Raw genomic sequence first — 14686 nt, 5'->3', positions numbered from 1 at the left:
AGGGTTGCAGGCTACACTTTATTCGATAAGGTGAGGAGCTCGGCCATCCGGGAGGAGCTCGGAGTAGAGTCGGTGCTGCTCCGCATTGAGAGGAGCCAGCTGAGGTGGTTTGGGCATACACAAGTTACATCTACAAGTTGGCCCGTGAGCGGCGTGGGGTCCCTGGGAATGAACTGGAGGAAGTTGCGGAGGACAGGGTCATCTGGGATTCTCTGCTCTCCCAACTGCTACCGCGACCCTATCTGGACTATGCGGTCAACGATCATTGCTGTTTGGTCAAGTCACGCCTTCATTAGTGATCAAGCCCTGCCTGAACCCAAACTGAAATTTTCAGCTTTCCAAATCCAACAAAACAGCATAAATCCAAACACAGCACAGAGCTTTCCCTCAGTCACTGCTGACAGAGAAAATTATTTAATGCAAATGCTTTATTAAGTAAATTTTCATCTACAGTGCATACAGGGTTATTTGACTGAATTAAGCTTCAGGAGTATTTTGTCTCTGTCCAAAGAAAAACAACTCTCTCCAAAATGGTGACTTCATAGGAAAAGGCAAAAACTTACATTGAAAGTGAACATAGAGAGATCATATTATGCAAAGCTCACAGATGCTGAGGTCAGATAAAAAAAAAAAAAAAAAAGGACATACTTGTGGGGTTTTTCTGTCTTGTTTCGTTTTGGACAGTGACAATTTGAAAGTAATGTTTTAAACCTACTCAAAATGAGTTAGGATGTAACTGTTTAAGGCAGAACAGATGCATCACATTTTGGCTGTGGGTTTGTCAGGTTGAGGTCCCAGCCATTTTTCTCCTGAAACAAGCATGTAACAGAATTTTGACTCAGCAAAATCTTCATTTGATAAATTCATAAAAAAAAATTACTGTGCACAGGTGCCTAGAAACAACATGTTCAAATCCATATTTACCTATGCAGTAAGCCATGAGCTCAAACCTGTCTGAGCCAAAGAACGCCTCTGGCTTTCCATCCATGTGACACACAATGAGAGGAAAGCCAAACGCCTGCAGAGAGAAGGTGTGTTGAAAAGAAAAAAAAGAAAAAAAAAATCAATGAAATCTAAGGAAAAAACACACTGTAGTAGTGAAATGCAAAGAAATGGAAATAGAGTTGTGCTAACCTGGTGTTCCATCGCTTCAGCTGTAGCTTGCTTCAGTTTGTCTTTGACTTGCTGAGATTTGGCCAGTTTGAGTAGCTCTTCCACCTCACTGGCAGAGAAACCGGCCTTTAGGCCTGCCTGAGCACAACATCGAAATCCAGTGTGAGTGCACACAATTTTGTTTTAGCTTTATTTTACACAAGGAAATATTTGCAACAAGTAGTAAAGAAAGGGGGAAAACACTCATCAATTTTTCAAAGCATTATGGGGGAAGTGTGAGTAGATGCTACAGAAAGGAGTGAATGTGAGTGCGCACGTATGAAGCCATGTCCACTAGGTGAGGATCAGTGAACAGCATCAAAACAACACTTAGTAAAGAAACCCACACTTCCTGGTACTGCTGAATAAAATCTGTGGCCTGGTTAACACACGAAAACTCCTTAGCCACAAACCTGACAAAAATCTAGTGATAGATGAAAACATTACTAGATGTGAAAATTGAAAAGAAAAAAAAAACTGACAATAGTAAAAAAAAAAAAAAAAGTTTACATTAAATAACTGTATTCACTCATTTTGAATTTGATGCCTGCAACACGTTCCAACTTCAGTTGCTCAACAGTCTGGGGTCTCCGTTGTCATATTTTGCACTTCATAACGCGCCACACATTTTCAATGGGAGACAGGTTTGGACTGCAGGCAGGCCAGTCTAGTACCCCGGACTGTTGAGCAACTGAAGTTGTACATCAAGCAAGAATGGGAAAGCTTCAACAATTAGTGTCCTCAGTTCCTAAACGCTTATTGAGTGTTGTTAAAAGGAAAGGTGATGTAACGCAGTGGTAACTATGCGCCTGTCCCAACTTCTTTGAAACATGTTGCAGGCATCAAATTCAATGAGTGAATATTTGCAAATAAAGTTTATCCGTTTGAACATTAAATATCTTGTCTTTGTAGTGTATTCAATTGAATATAGGTTGAAAAGGATTTGCAGATCATCGTATTCTGTTTTTATTTATGTTTTACACAACATCCCAACTTCATTGGAATTGGGGTTGTATTTATCTGCAGGAGTATGGAGAGGGAGGGGCAACAGTGGTCTGATCCGAGGAGTAGAGCAGGACGTTCCACAGGTGTGTGCTGACTGTACCTCTGAGAGAGATGCTGGCTCAGTAATATCCTGGTCGGCACTCCAGATTCGCTTCCAAAGCTCTCTAGACACTTTCTCCACCAGACTATCTCCCACCTTCTCCTTCTCTGAGACAGCTGTCACAAACCGCATAGCATTGAGAGAGCCTGTGTGAGAGAGAGAGAGAGAGAGAGAGAGAGAGAGAGAGAGAGAGAGAGAGAGAGAGAGAGAGAGAGAGAGAGAGAGAGAGAGAGAGAGAGAGAGAGAGAGAGAGAGAGAGAGAGAGAGAGCCATGTCTTTTCCATCAGTGTTCACATTACAAAGGTGATACATTTATTATCATTATCATTTATGTTAGAGAATTAGGCTTTTGCCTACACTCCTTACTGTGGTTTTCTTTAAGCTAGCCAAAAAATAAAATGTATACAATTTTCTCCCTAGCTCAAATGCAATCAGCCAAGATACAGTATGTTTGTTCACAACTTCTTTCTTTAGTTTTGCACTGAAGCAATGAGGTTAATGTAGATTAAAAAGTCATTGATATAAATTTCTATTATACAACCCCATTTGCAAAGAAGTTGGGACACTCTTGGGGGGCAGTCATGGGCTGGAGTTCAGGGAACCAGTCCTGTGACTGTTAAGTCAAAACCAATGATGTACAACAGACTCAGTTAAAAGTGAAACTGAAACTTAAAGCACCAATAGAGAGTTTCTTATGGTATGTTTCTACTTAATTTGAGTTAAATGTTTGGTTGTTTTATCAAGTGAGATATTCCTGAGAGAAGGAAAAGGAAAACATGGTCAGATGACCTCTGTGAAAGATGTAATTCTCGTGACCAATTGCGAGATGAAGGGAAAAAAAAAGAAAAGAAAAAAAAACAAAAAACAACAAAAAAAAACAAACAAAAAAAAAAAACCTCTTTCACCTTGGAAAAGTCAGGAAGAAGCCACGTAGTAGCTTGTGGCAAGGAACTGCTGCCGAAGAATTGAGCAAAGAGGAGAAAAGGAGGGAAACCGTGGTGTGAAGAGGGATGTTTCAGCTCATTGTTTGACTGCAATGAGTAGGACTGTTCCTAGCCACTAGCAGTATTGCGCAGTAATTCGACAAGTTAGGGCAGGAAATTAAGACATATAGCTTGCCAGTTGATAACCAACCACACAAAGTGATTAGAGTATCAAATACTCTGAAGGAAAATGGCAGAGGAGCTTTTTGGTAAAACAGAAGATGAGCTAAAAAGGAAAAGAACAGCTGCTAGAAGCACTTTAACCAAGCAAGCACATTTTCTCAGTAGAGGAGTGGGCAATTGGACTGAATCAGAGCTCAGAGAGGAATTTAAGAAGCTTAACGAGGCAGCACGTAGCTGGTAACTTTTCTGGAAAAGTTAGTTAAATAGGCAACCAAAGCAGTATCAGCCTGGGAGCAATAGATCCCTGCAGAAGAAAAAGATACTTTTGAGAGCAGAGCAAAGGTGCTCAGGGTAACCAGGAATAGCCTTGAAGCAAGGAGGATTGAGTTTGTCACAGCACAGAGAGTCACAGAGGAGGGAAGGACTGCAAGCTGCGCTCTCAGCATCAATAATGCCTGCCACACCAGTTATTAAAATAAAGCCAACCAGCCTTCCTAAGTTCCGTGGTTGTAGGAGGGATTTCCATCACTGGAGGAAAGACTGGGAAAGCCTACAAAAGTAAGGAGAACCGACTGGGTCATCGGAGGCCAAGAAAATTCAGCTCCTAGACAGTGTGGATGATAAAATCATCAAAGACATTAGTCTTTCTACCTACAACACAGCTGAAGACATGCTTAGAGTGCTGGAATACCGATATGGGAATAAGTCTGCAATTGCCATGGAAATTGTAGAGGGCATAGAGCAGATTCCAGCTGTGAAAGAAAACCAGCCAAGAAACATGACAGACCTAATCCGAACAGTGGAAATGGTCCTTGTAGACCTCACAGAGCTGGGGAAGACTGGCACGATTAAAAATCCTTTCATTATTAAGTCTATTGAGAGCAAGCTACCTGACTGTGAAAGAAGACAGGATTGACACCATTACTAGGGTCAACCATGAAGACAAGCCAGCCAGGACTTAAAGTCATGAGAAGAGGTTTTTGAGAGGTTTGAACAGCTCGGAGCCACAGAAAAGCTGAAAAAGTTGGATAAACAAAACAAGAAAGTAGAAAAGAAATACGCATCCACAAAAGCCACAAAGGACGAGTCAGAAGATGGGTGTGGTGTCTGTGGAACGGGAGGTCACAAGGACAAAATCTATTTCTGCAAGAAATTCAAGGGACTGAGGCTATCTGAAAAAAAGAGTGGCTATTAAAAAACTGGGAGCATGTAGATAAATGTTTAGGACATCATGAGGTTGATGATGACTGTAGAGACACTTTCCTATACAAGAACAAAGACTGCAGAAGGGGAAACTTCCCTGACCACCATTATCTCCTTTGTCCAAAATCAGAAAAGAAAAAGGCCAAGGATAGCAATATTAAAAGAGGTGGTGAAAAGAAAGACAGGCTCACTGAGGAGCAAGAAAAATTCTTGCCTGAACTTTCTCCAGAAATGGCAGAAAAATGCAAGAAGGCTTTCATCAACAAAAGTGCTGTGATTAAAAGCACCAATAACAAACAAGACTGAGCAACTGAGAAGGTTCTTCCCAGAGGTCGAACTTGAAGAGTTAAAAAGACCAGACTAGATTGAGCTCCTTATCAGCCACAGAGAAGGCAAACTTGCACCACAAAGGGTGTGGGTGGAGCCCCCTGAATTGTTGGAGGAAGTGGATGTAGCTGCATGAGTCCAAGATGCACTTCGCCCACTCTGAGGATGGCTACAATTAAATATGAAAAGGTAGTTACAAGGCTTGAAGTTCAATATAAGGAGGAGGTAGTTTGGCCGTGTCAAGGAAGCATGGCTGAGACTCTGATACAACTGCAGATGATTGAGATTTCCTGGAATGGTGGAGGTGAGACAGTATTGGGGGGAGGCTGTCGTTGTGGTACGTGCAAACCAGGAGGGAAAGAGATGACCCTAGCAGAGGAGAGCTTGAGATCATAAAAGAAGGGCTGACCTATGTATTAGAGGAAGCTCACAGTAAGTCCCCGCATTGGGATGCAAAGTACCCTTGGACTGAGGATCCAGCCACCCTTCCCAACAATAGAAGCAGAGTGGAGGCAACCTACCATAGGACAGAAAAAACAACTTAACCAGAGTGGAAAGCTGCTAATGCAGCTCAAGTGCGACTTGTATGGAACAACAGCCAAAAGTTCAAAGTATGAATGATCTTTTACTTAAGGGTCACGATGTCCTTAATCTAATCAAAGCAGTTCTGCTAAGGTTTAGGAAAGGGGTATACACAGCTTTAGGGGACATGAAGAAGATGTATAACTCAATGTGGCTGGAAGAACATGAAAGGCATCGTCACAGATTAATTTGGAGAGATAGCCCTGAGGACAAATTAAGTAAGTATGGCATCAGCACAGTCAATATTGGAGGTCGACCAGCAGGGAGACAGCAAGATTTCCAAAGTCTGCTGGTCTTAGAGAAGCAAGCAGAGTCCTTGAAAAGGATAGCTATGTATATGATATTCTTACATCCCACAACAGCAAGGAAAGACTGGAAAAGTTAGTACATGAAGTTGAAGATATCCTTAAGGCTGGTGGGTTCTTTCTCAAACCTTGGGTTCAGTCAAGGCAAAGTGGGAGGGAAGAGACAGTTACAGACACCATTAGTGCAAAAGAGTCAGCTAAGAAAAGCAAAGTCTTAATACTCCTCAACCTAATGATTGACAGAGACAACAAAGCCCTAAGAGTTGGATACCTTGTTAAGGAGGACAGGCTCTATGTAATGGCTTCAATTAACTTTTCAAAAAGGAAAAAAGAAGATGAGAGTAGGCCAGGATCCCCTTGAAGAGGAAGTAAGGGAAAAAAACTCCTGATTCCCTCACAAGAAGAGAGTTACTAATTCAGGTGGCTGGTCTTTATGAACCAATCAGCCTTGTAACCCCAGCCAAACAAAAAGGAGCTGTCCTTGTCAGAAAAGCCTTTCAAGAGATTGGGCCTAAAAACCTAAGCCATGACACATGGGATAAGCCACTTTCTGAGACTCTCAGGGAAGAAGCCATAACGTTGTTCGAAGAGTGTGTGCGACTTAGCCAAATTACATTCCATAGGAGTCTCACAACAGCTGAATGGAAAGGAAAACCGTGGGGAGTGACTTTCTCAGATGGAAGTGAATAAGCTTAAGGGGCTGTGGCATACCTGAGGTGGGATACAAACCAAGGAATTGAAGTCAGATTAGTTGAATCCAAGGCCAAACTAACACCACTGATCCAAAAAGGGGATGCAGTTAAAGCTAAAATCTGTGGTGCAGTCTTTTAATCTAAGAAATCAATGATGAAAACAAAAACTAACTACTCTGACCCTAGTCAATTAAACAAAACATACAGAGGGTAGTGCCCACCCCTTACCTAAGGTTCTTAACAGTAGACAGTCCTACGTGGTGTAATGTATGAGCGCGCTCCTTCTTACCTGTCCAGCACCTAAAACGAATACCAGTGGCTGTTTTAAAGAGCCACAGAAGTACTGGTTCACAAACATAGGTCAGTTACATGGAGTATTAAAGTTTATAGGCCACATGGTTCTCCAAACAGCATGGCTGCTCTCTCCTTCTGTGGTGTCTGTCTGCCTCCTGCCCCTCTGTTCCCTTCTAGTGGCAGACTTAAATAAAGTGGGCTCCACCCACCAAGGCACTCCTGCAACAGGACCACACCCCAGGCTGTACCTGTGAACACACACAAACACAGACATGCCCTACGTGCACGTAACACAACTCAACTAAGAAAATATGTCAAATGGCACAGTCGTATGGAAGTAGAGTGGTGGCTCCACCTAGTGGACAGTCAGACAGTGCTTGGAGCAATCCAGCAGGAAAGCTATGGATACCAAACCTTTTTTGCAAATAGGGTTGGGGAAATTCAAAAAGTTGACTTAACTGAAGAATGGTGGTGGATCCCAAGAGACCTCAATATTGCTGACGTCATCACAAGAGGATCTAAATTAACATTCCCTATGGTAAAGAGGACCAGTTCCTGGGGCTGCCTGAGGAACAATGGCCAAAAATGTCAGCTAAAGAAGCTGCAGTCAATGCAAAGGAGGATGTTTGCAAGCTCCAGAGAAAATCCATTCTTCACAGTACTGACAAGAGGTCAGGCCAAGAAACATCCAGGGGCTGCCTTATTAAAAGACTACAAAGTAATTGACAGCGTGGCGAAAGACAAAAGTAATTTGACTGAAACTCTCCCCGAGTCAAGCGTCAGAGGGACTGAACACAGGGGAAAACTGGCTGGTTCAGTAGTCAAGGCGCTTGTGGATGTGAAGAAGTTTACTAGCTTGAACAGATTAGTCTCACTGTTGCTTGGGTCTAGCTGCCAAAAAATGGTTAAAGCTGAAAAGTAAATCCAGGGGGCAGGCAGTCCCACCAAAGAGAGAGACCAAAACTATGACTAAAAAGGCTGTACTGACCATGGCAGAGCTTGAAGAAGCTCTCAGGGATCTTTTTCTGGCTGCTCAACTAGGTATAGCTTACACTAACTCTACCCTTAACAGGTTGGTAGTGTACAGAGACAGGGATTCTGGACTGTTTGTGTGTGGTGGCAGAGTGCAAAGCTTTGATGAGAACAGAACAACAGTGCCAGTTGTTCCATATGAAGCATGGATATCCACACTACTAGCTCTAGAAGCTCACAAAGTAAACCATGAAGGAGTGGCATTATCCCTTCTTAGAATGAGGAAAAAGCCTTGGGTGATAAAAGGCAAAAGGCTTGCCAAAAGAACAGTAGCTGTATAGTCTGCAGAAAAGCCAGGGCCAAGAAATGTCAGCAGATCATGAGTGACCTTCCACCTGAGCGATCAAGACCATCCTCACCATTTGAGTTTACTACTTTAGATCTCTTTGGTCATGATGATGTGACAGACGAAGTGAGAAAGAGAGTAAAGCTCAAAGTCTGGGGAATCATCTGGTGTTGAATGGCATCACAAGCCACACATACTGATGTTGTCATTGATCAGTCTGCTGAAGGCTTTTTGTTAGCCTACAAGACATTTACAGCTTTGAGAGGACACCCAAAGAAGCTCTGGTCAGATCCAGACACACATTTCATGAAAGCCAAGCCTGTACTTAAAGAGCTTTATAGCTATCTCTGTCAGCTAAGCAATACCAGACCAGAGCAAGATTCTGCCAGAAATGGCACAGAATGGTACTGGTTTGTCCACCCTGCAGATTCTCCCCACAGAAACTGAGCCACAGAAGCAGTGGTTCGCATACTAAAGTGCGCCCTGCACAACCTGGGCGGAAACATTGTTCTCACATGGGGGAATTCCAAATTTTCCTCTACATGGCAGCTAACCTGGCCAAAGAAAGGCCTATTGATGCCAGAATACAAAGTAGAGAAGACTCTGTAGAGTATGTTAGCCCAAGCTCACTGTTGTTGGGATGGACCGGACCTAGAGGAGATGCAGGAGACTTCACTTTTCAAGAGTACCCCTACAAAACACTGAAAGCCATCCAAGAGGAGGTAAACACGTTCTGGAAAATGTGATGTCAGTTGGCCGGTCCACATTTGTTGTTGTGGATGTAGTTGTTGGAGACGTGGTCTGGCTAGCTGACCAAAATGCCTTAAGAATTCAATACAAATTAACCAGAGTAGTGAGTGTCAATGCTGACAGCAAAAGCATTATAAGAGATGTCAAGATGAGAACGGTTTCAAGCTACCCAGTCTCAAGCACAAAACCAGTTTAGAGGTATTTTACAAATGAAAGCAGTAAAGCTACCAAGCAACCCTCCTGCAGAGTCCCTGTTACTATTCTCCACGAGGATGTGAGGCAGCTGGTTGTCTTACTTGCTGCAGAGAAGCATAGCAGTGCTGGGCTTAACGTGCCATTTGAGAGCATGCATAAACAGTAAAAGCATCGCCTCCACATAAGAGGACATCAACTATGAATGATGAGGGCATAAAAAGTGAAGTGACCTCCTTGGGTCCAAAAGATGTACAACAGACTCAGTTAAAAGTGAAATTGAAACTTAAAGCGCCAATAGTGAGTTCCTCACAGTATATTTCTACTTAATTTCAGTTTAAAGTTTGGTTGTTTTACCAAGTGATATGGTCAGCTGACCTCTGTGAAAGATGCAACTCTTGCAACCAACTGCGAGAAAGGGGAAAAAAAAAAAAAAAAAAAAAAAAAAAAAAAAAAAAAAAAAAAAAAAAAGGCAACGAGCTGTATCTGCATGGGAAAAGTACCACAGCCTACCAAGTGCGGTAAAAAAGAACTCTTTCACCTTGGAAAAGTGCAGTTCTAAAGCAGGAAGAAGCTGCGTAGTAGCTTGTGGCAAGGAAATACTGCTGAAGAACTGAGCAAAGAGGAGAAAACGAGGGAAACCGCAGTGTCACGATTTGCTCCTCCCAGTTCTGTCCATGTGCTTGTGTTTACCTTCTAGTCCTGTCCACGTGCTTTTGTTTTCATTGAGTTCTTCCCAGCCCTGCCCCTTTGTTTTCAGACCCTGGCCTTGATTACTTCCACCTGTGTCTGGTTAGCCACCTGTGTTTTGTTTACCCATTGTATTTAAGCCCTGTGTTTGTCCTAGGTTGTTGCTGGTCTTTTTATTCTCATGTGGTATATTATTTTGTGATCTTTGTTCTAACCTGTGTTTTATGTCCAGCCTCCGTGGAGGCAGTCTGTGTTTAGTTATGTCTGTCCCTCGGTAGCCCCGTGTTGGCTCCTTGACTCTGGACTGTTTTGACCCCGAGTATGGATTTGCCCTTAATAAATCTTGCTTATCTCAGCACATGTGCCCGCCTCATCATCGCTCCATGATGTTACATGTGGTGTGAAGAGGGTTGTTTCAGCTCACTGTTTGCAAGATGGCACTGGTAGGACTGTTCTAGCCACTAGCAATATTGCGCAGTAATTCGACTTGATTATAATTTGTAATTGTGAGCTTACTGGTAAATTTGTATTGTATGTGAGTGTTAAAGGGAAAGTTCATCAACTAAACCCTGGAAAGAAGGCAAAGTTTGTGCTTCTTGGAGATAATGAAAGAATATTCCATATTCAGGAGTGGATACAAGCATCCTTGTTGTAGTTTGAGCATAGGCCCTTTTCAAGTGAGGGCAGGAAATGAAGAATATATATATCTTTTTTTTAATTACATGCTTGTTTTGAATTTGATGCCAACAAATGTTGGGACAGGAGCATGTTTACCAGTGTTTCATCACCTAATCCTTTAACAAAACTTTGTAAGTGATTGGGAACTGATTGTGTGCACTAATGCACCCCTTTACCATCATGAATACTGGCTTTTGAACTGTGCACTGATAAGCTGAGTTGTCTTTGGTCCAGAGGCCACAGTGTACATGATTTCCATTTTTAAAAAATTCTAATTTTGATTTGTTGGACCACAGGACATTTTTTACACTTCTCCTCAGTCCATTTTAAATGAGCTTCGGCTCAGAGAAGGTGGCAGAGTTTCTGATTCCTGTTTATATATGGTTTCTTCTTTGCATTTTAGAGTTTTAACTTGCATTTGTGGATGCAGTAACAAACTGTGTTCACAGACAGTGGTCTTCAGAAGAGTTCCTGAGCTCATGCAGTAATTTCCTCTATAGAATCATGTCTGTTTTTAATGCAGTGCCACCTGAGGGCTCAAAGATCATGGCCTGCAAATACTGGTCCCAACTTTTTTGTAAATGGGGTTGTATTATGCTACAGCACATCAAGAATAAAAAGGGAAAATATGCCCTCAAACAGATAAGGAACCCCAGCCTACTTCCCCTATTGTGTTGCCACTGTTTGCTCATTTTGAGCAAGCACTGCTCCTCAGAAAGAGAGAATACCTTTCTCAAACATGGCCTCAAAGGGGTTCGCGGGAAACCGCAAAGGTATATTGCAGTACTTGGCCTGCCGGTCCAGGTCTGTGGCCATGTATATAGCCTTATTCGGGACTATTGCAGGTGGTTTGTTACCTGGAGAAGGAGCATTACAGTGAGTATAGATAAAACCGCCAATGACAGACAGACAGTAATACACATATGACAGGAACAATCAACAGTTCATAAACAGATCAGTATAAAAAAAAATAAAGACTGGAAAAAATCTGCTGTATTTATGAAAAAAATAATCAGTTACGCTTTATACTTCATAACACCTTTATAACACAATCACACGTTATGCATTGTGCATTACAAAAGATTTCCATACTTAAAGGAACAATATGTAATACTGACAGCAAATGTTTAAAATGGGTACTGCAGTCCAAACTCAAAATATGTGGACAGAGATGTCTGTCCTCCGCCCCTCCTCCCCACCCTCAAAGCTCACATGGGATGCCAGGTTGAGGACACTAAACCTACACAATTGAGCACAACATTAAACTTTGACAATAACAAGCGACAACGAGTCACTGTAAGCTGATCTGTTAATGTATGTCTGCAATGTTTTTACTGCTTTCAAATTACAAACCAGCTCATGTGGATTTTTTATAACTTTGTCAATGTTAACTAGATGCATGGGTGTAACAGGAAAATCTGAACAAGAAGGTGGCGAATAAGAAACCAACTTCAGCCTCATCTGCCTTAAAATCCAGATGCCCATGAATCACAGGGTCTGAATGTGAATATCTGATTGTTGATACTATTTAAAATGCCCAACATTACTAGTAGCCGTGACAAATCAGCTGAAGTTAGCTAACTCTAGTTGAAGGTCAATGCTTAACTGCTCTGGAAAAAAATAACCAAACTCAGCACCTGTCTTAAAGTCCTTCTAGGCTTTATGTTCAGTATTTACTTGTGTTTTACTCTGGTCTCTGGTCGTGGAGCTTTTTAGAAGTATGCAGAGGCTTTTAGATTGGGATCCAGTTTGTTGTTTGCTTGAAGTGTCAAAATGGTATTGGGAAATGGGCAGTGGGTGGGATCCCAGGCCAAAATAAAGAGTTTCTACTCCGGAACAGAAATTTGAAAGGAGAGCAAATTGGCTGTAGCAGTGGTGTCAGAGAAGCCAACATTTTCAAGCATGTTTTATTAATCTCCCATGACATAAAATAGTCATTTCTTGATTTAGTACAGTAAATATATTACATCTTGTTCCTTTAAGCGATACATTTTCATCTCAAAATGTCTAGCAGGGCTACCAATAATCTTATAGTTACATTGTGTTGTACTTCTGTGGTGTGATTTTGTTTTTCACAAGCATTTTGCCACATTTCAGACTTGCCTGACAGATGCATGACTCCACCCAAGTATGCAGGCCGAAATCTGAGGTCGAGGTTCCAGACATTTCTGTAGCGACACAGTACCTAGACACAAAGCATTAACATTCAGCATCAGCATCAACATTAAATTATCAACAGTAATTACAGAACTGTAAATGAGCTAGAGTCAGCCCAAAAGGCTACATTTCATCGCTTGCTCCTGGCCTGATGTTAAACTTATACTGAAAATAAAAATGAACACACATTTTCTAAGCCGCTTCTCCCTCAGGGTCGCGGGATGAGCACTCATCATACAACGTATAAAATATAACCTAATCTTTACAATATCAAAAACACATCTAGCACAGTACATAGACAGACCTACATGAAATAAACAACACATACAGACATTACATTCAAAATTATGCACACATAGCAGGGCATGAAAGCAGCAAACCATCCATGGAGTAGCAAGGAGTAAAGACAAAGCATGTTAGAAAGAAACAAGGACTCATGAAAAACATGGCAAGATTGTTGGCTAGAGGGGAAAACATGACAAACCAGTACTGTATAGATTAAACGTTCACAAATCTCTTCATCAAAGTGTCATCATTTCAACTGTCTGGTGAAAGAACTCTACTAGAATCTCTGATGTGGTACTGATTTCCATTGCTGTGAAGCTTTATAGAAAACATTGACTGACTGAAAGCACTTCTTTTAAAGATTCAATGAAAAAGATTCACTTCTTTTAAAACTTCGATGAACAAATGGTTCACCCCACCGGTGGCAAAAGTATACAACTGCGTAGGAAAGGCACGGCTAACAGAATGGGGCGCTCTTGAGCAGCCAAACAAGAGCCTAAGATCACTATCCCCAGTGACAAGCATCGGTCAGAAGGGTATAAAGCCCCCCAGTGTTAGGCTGTGTATCAGTGCAGCTGAGTTTTCTGGAGTGATGGAGCTCAGGATAGTAACTCTGGGATGAGTTGAAGAGGAATTTATGATCCAGAACTGTTCATCCAACATCAGTACTCTTTTCCTGATCTATATGAATTCTTCGCTTTCGTGACTGTTGTCTGCTTGGCTCTGTAAATGTCCACCCATAAATTTCTTTCGGTGGCCCAGATTTCTTTGTTCCTGGTCCAAATGTTTCCGAACTGTAACTACAAACTCCAGCCGTGTACACGCTGCATGGCTATGGAAAGTTTTTCCACGTTGCGACAAAAACAACCTGCCCTGAAATAACTCCGATTTAAACTGGTGTGAGCGCCCCCAGCACGCAAGGTGACCAACCTCAAATCCCAGCCAGGAATAGGGAGAGACCACGTCATAGAAGAGCTCGACCACTTTTCTGGGGTTCGACATCTGCAGGTAAACACAAACACACGTTCACAGGTCTGACAACGCTAGAGAAGCGCAAGACGTCGTGGTCAGATCAGCACATCCGGGCAGTAAGTTACTACCTACCGTGCAGGAGTGAGCTTATGAGCAGAACCTCAGATGCCCTTGGCTATCAGTGTGAGTGAGAGTCTGGGGGTGGGAGGTGGAGGGGTGGAGAAAGAAAACTGGGTGAAAGTTCAGCTGGACTATATTTAAAGTATTAAAGTAGTAGCACTACCACTCCAGTCAACCAATACGAAAAAACATTAAAGCATCTTCATCACTGGCTAAGCCAGAGGATAAGCCAGTAGCTCCATCTTTAACTTACACCACAGAAGCTGTAGAGATAAACCAGCTCTACTGATGTTTGAGGAGTTTGAGGAACTAGCAAACATTCTTCATCGTCTTATTAAACCTTTCCTCTCTGATATAATTTTGCCACCTAGTGTTGTGGAGAGAGAAGTGCATTAGAGTGGATGCATGGCCAGGCCGGCCTATCCGCTTTAGGAAAGAACTGTTTAAAGGGCCCATTTCCTACAGTTATCATGCACTTTAATTTTACCATATGGTCTTGCTGGGTGTGTTTCCAGTTTCTTATTCACTGTTTTGTTCAGTCTTGACACTATATTCTGCTCCTTTTGCCCTTTGAGCTGCACATTTTTGTTTCCAAGACAGTGGAATGTGAAAATCACAAACAGTGAAAAAGGGACATCTTACCATGACACACAAGTCATGGGCCCTGAATGACATCTTTTGTTGTATTTACTTAGGACAGTTGTGTTTTGCTTTTTTATTTGAATGAACAAATTAATAAAATACCAGAATCTATCCTA

At 42.1% G+C, this 14686-nt stretch overlaps 1 protein-coding gene across 2 annotated transcripts; it reads right to left on the bottom strand.

Annotated features, from left to right (window-relative positions):
• Nucleotides 1–409: 409 nt before the first annotated feature.
• Nucleotides 410–14287, bottom strand: gstk1 (glutathione S-transferase kappa 1). Of its 2 annotated transcripts, XM_017696463.2 has the most exons (9): nt 14182–14287; nt 13941–14003; nt 13767–13838; nt 12498–12579; nt 11123–11251; nt 2258–2403; nt 1135–1251; nt 925–1018; nt 410–809 (listed from the first exon to the last, which is right to left on the bottom strand). In XM_017696463.2, the coding sequence occupies exons 3-9, from the start codon at nt 13836–13838 to the stop codon at nt 760–762; spliced, it is 690 nt and encodes a 229-aa protein (XP_017551952.1). In that variant the 5' UTR covers nt 13941–14003; nt 14182–14287; the 3' UTR covers nt 410–759. The 2 variants fall into 2 exon arrangements, with proteins under 2 accessions (XP_017551952.1, XP_017551953.1); XM_017696464.2 differs by lacking the exon at nt 14182–14287 and having other exon boundaries at nt 13941–14174.
• Nucleotides 14288–14686: the final 399 nt, after the last annotated feature.

Source organism: Pygocentrus nattereri, chromosome 3 (genome assembly GCF_015220715.1).
Source record: "Pygocentrus nattereri isolate fPygNat1 chromosome 3, fPygNat1.pri, whole genome shotgun sequence".
Taxonomy (NCBI): Eukaryota; Metazoa; Chordata; class Actinopteri; order Characiformes; family Serrasalmidae; genus Pygocentrus; species Pygocentrus nattereri.
Note: the sequence above shows the minus strand (reverse complement) of the source record. Positions and strands in the feature narration are given on the sequence as shown.

Excerpts from the sequence above, each read along its gene's own strand:
- gstk1 (XM_017696463.2), bottom strand. The coding sequence starts at position 13,838 with ATGTCGAACCCCAGAAAAGTGGTCGAGCTCTTCTATGACGTGGTCTCT. Across the intron at positions 12,580-13,766 it reads ATTCCTGGCTGGGATTTGAG|GTACTGTGTCGCTACAGAAA; the intron begins GTTGGTCACCTT and ends CTTTGTGTCTAG. Across the intron at positions 1,019-1,134 it reads CTGAAGCGATGGAACACCAG|GCGTTTGGCTTTCCTCTCAT; the intron begins GTTAGCACAACT and ends TTCTCTCTGCAG.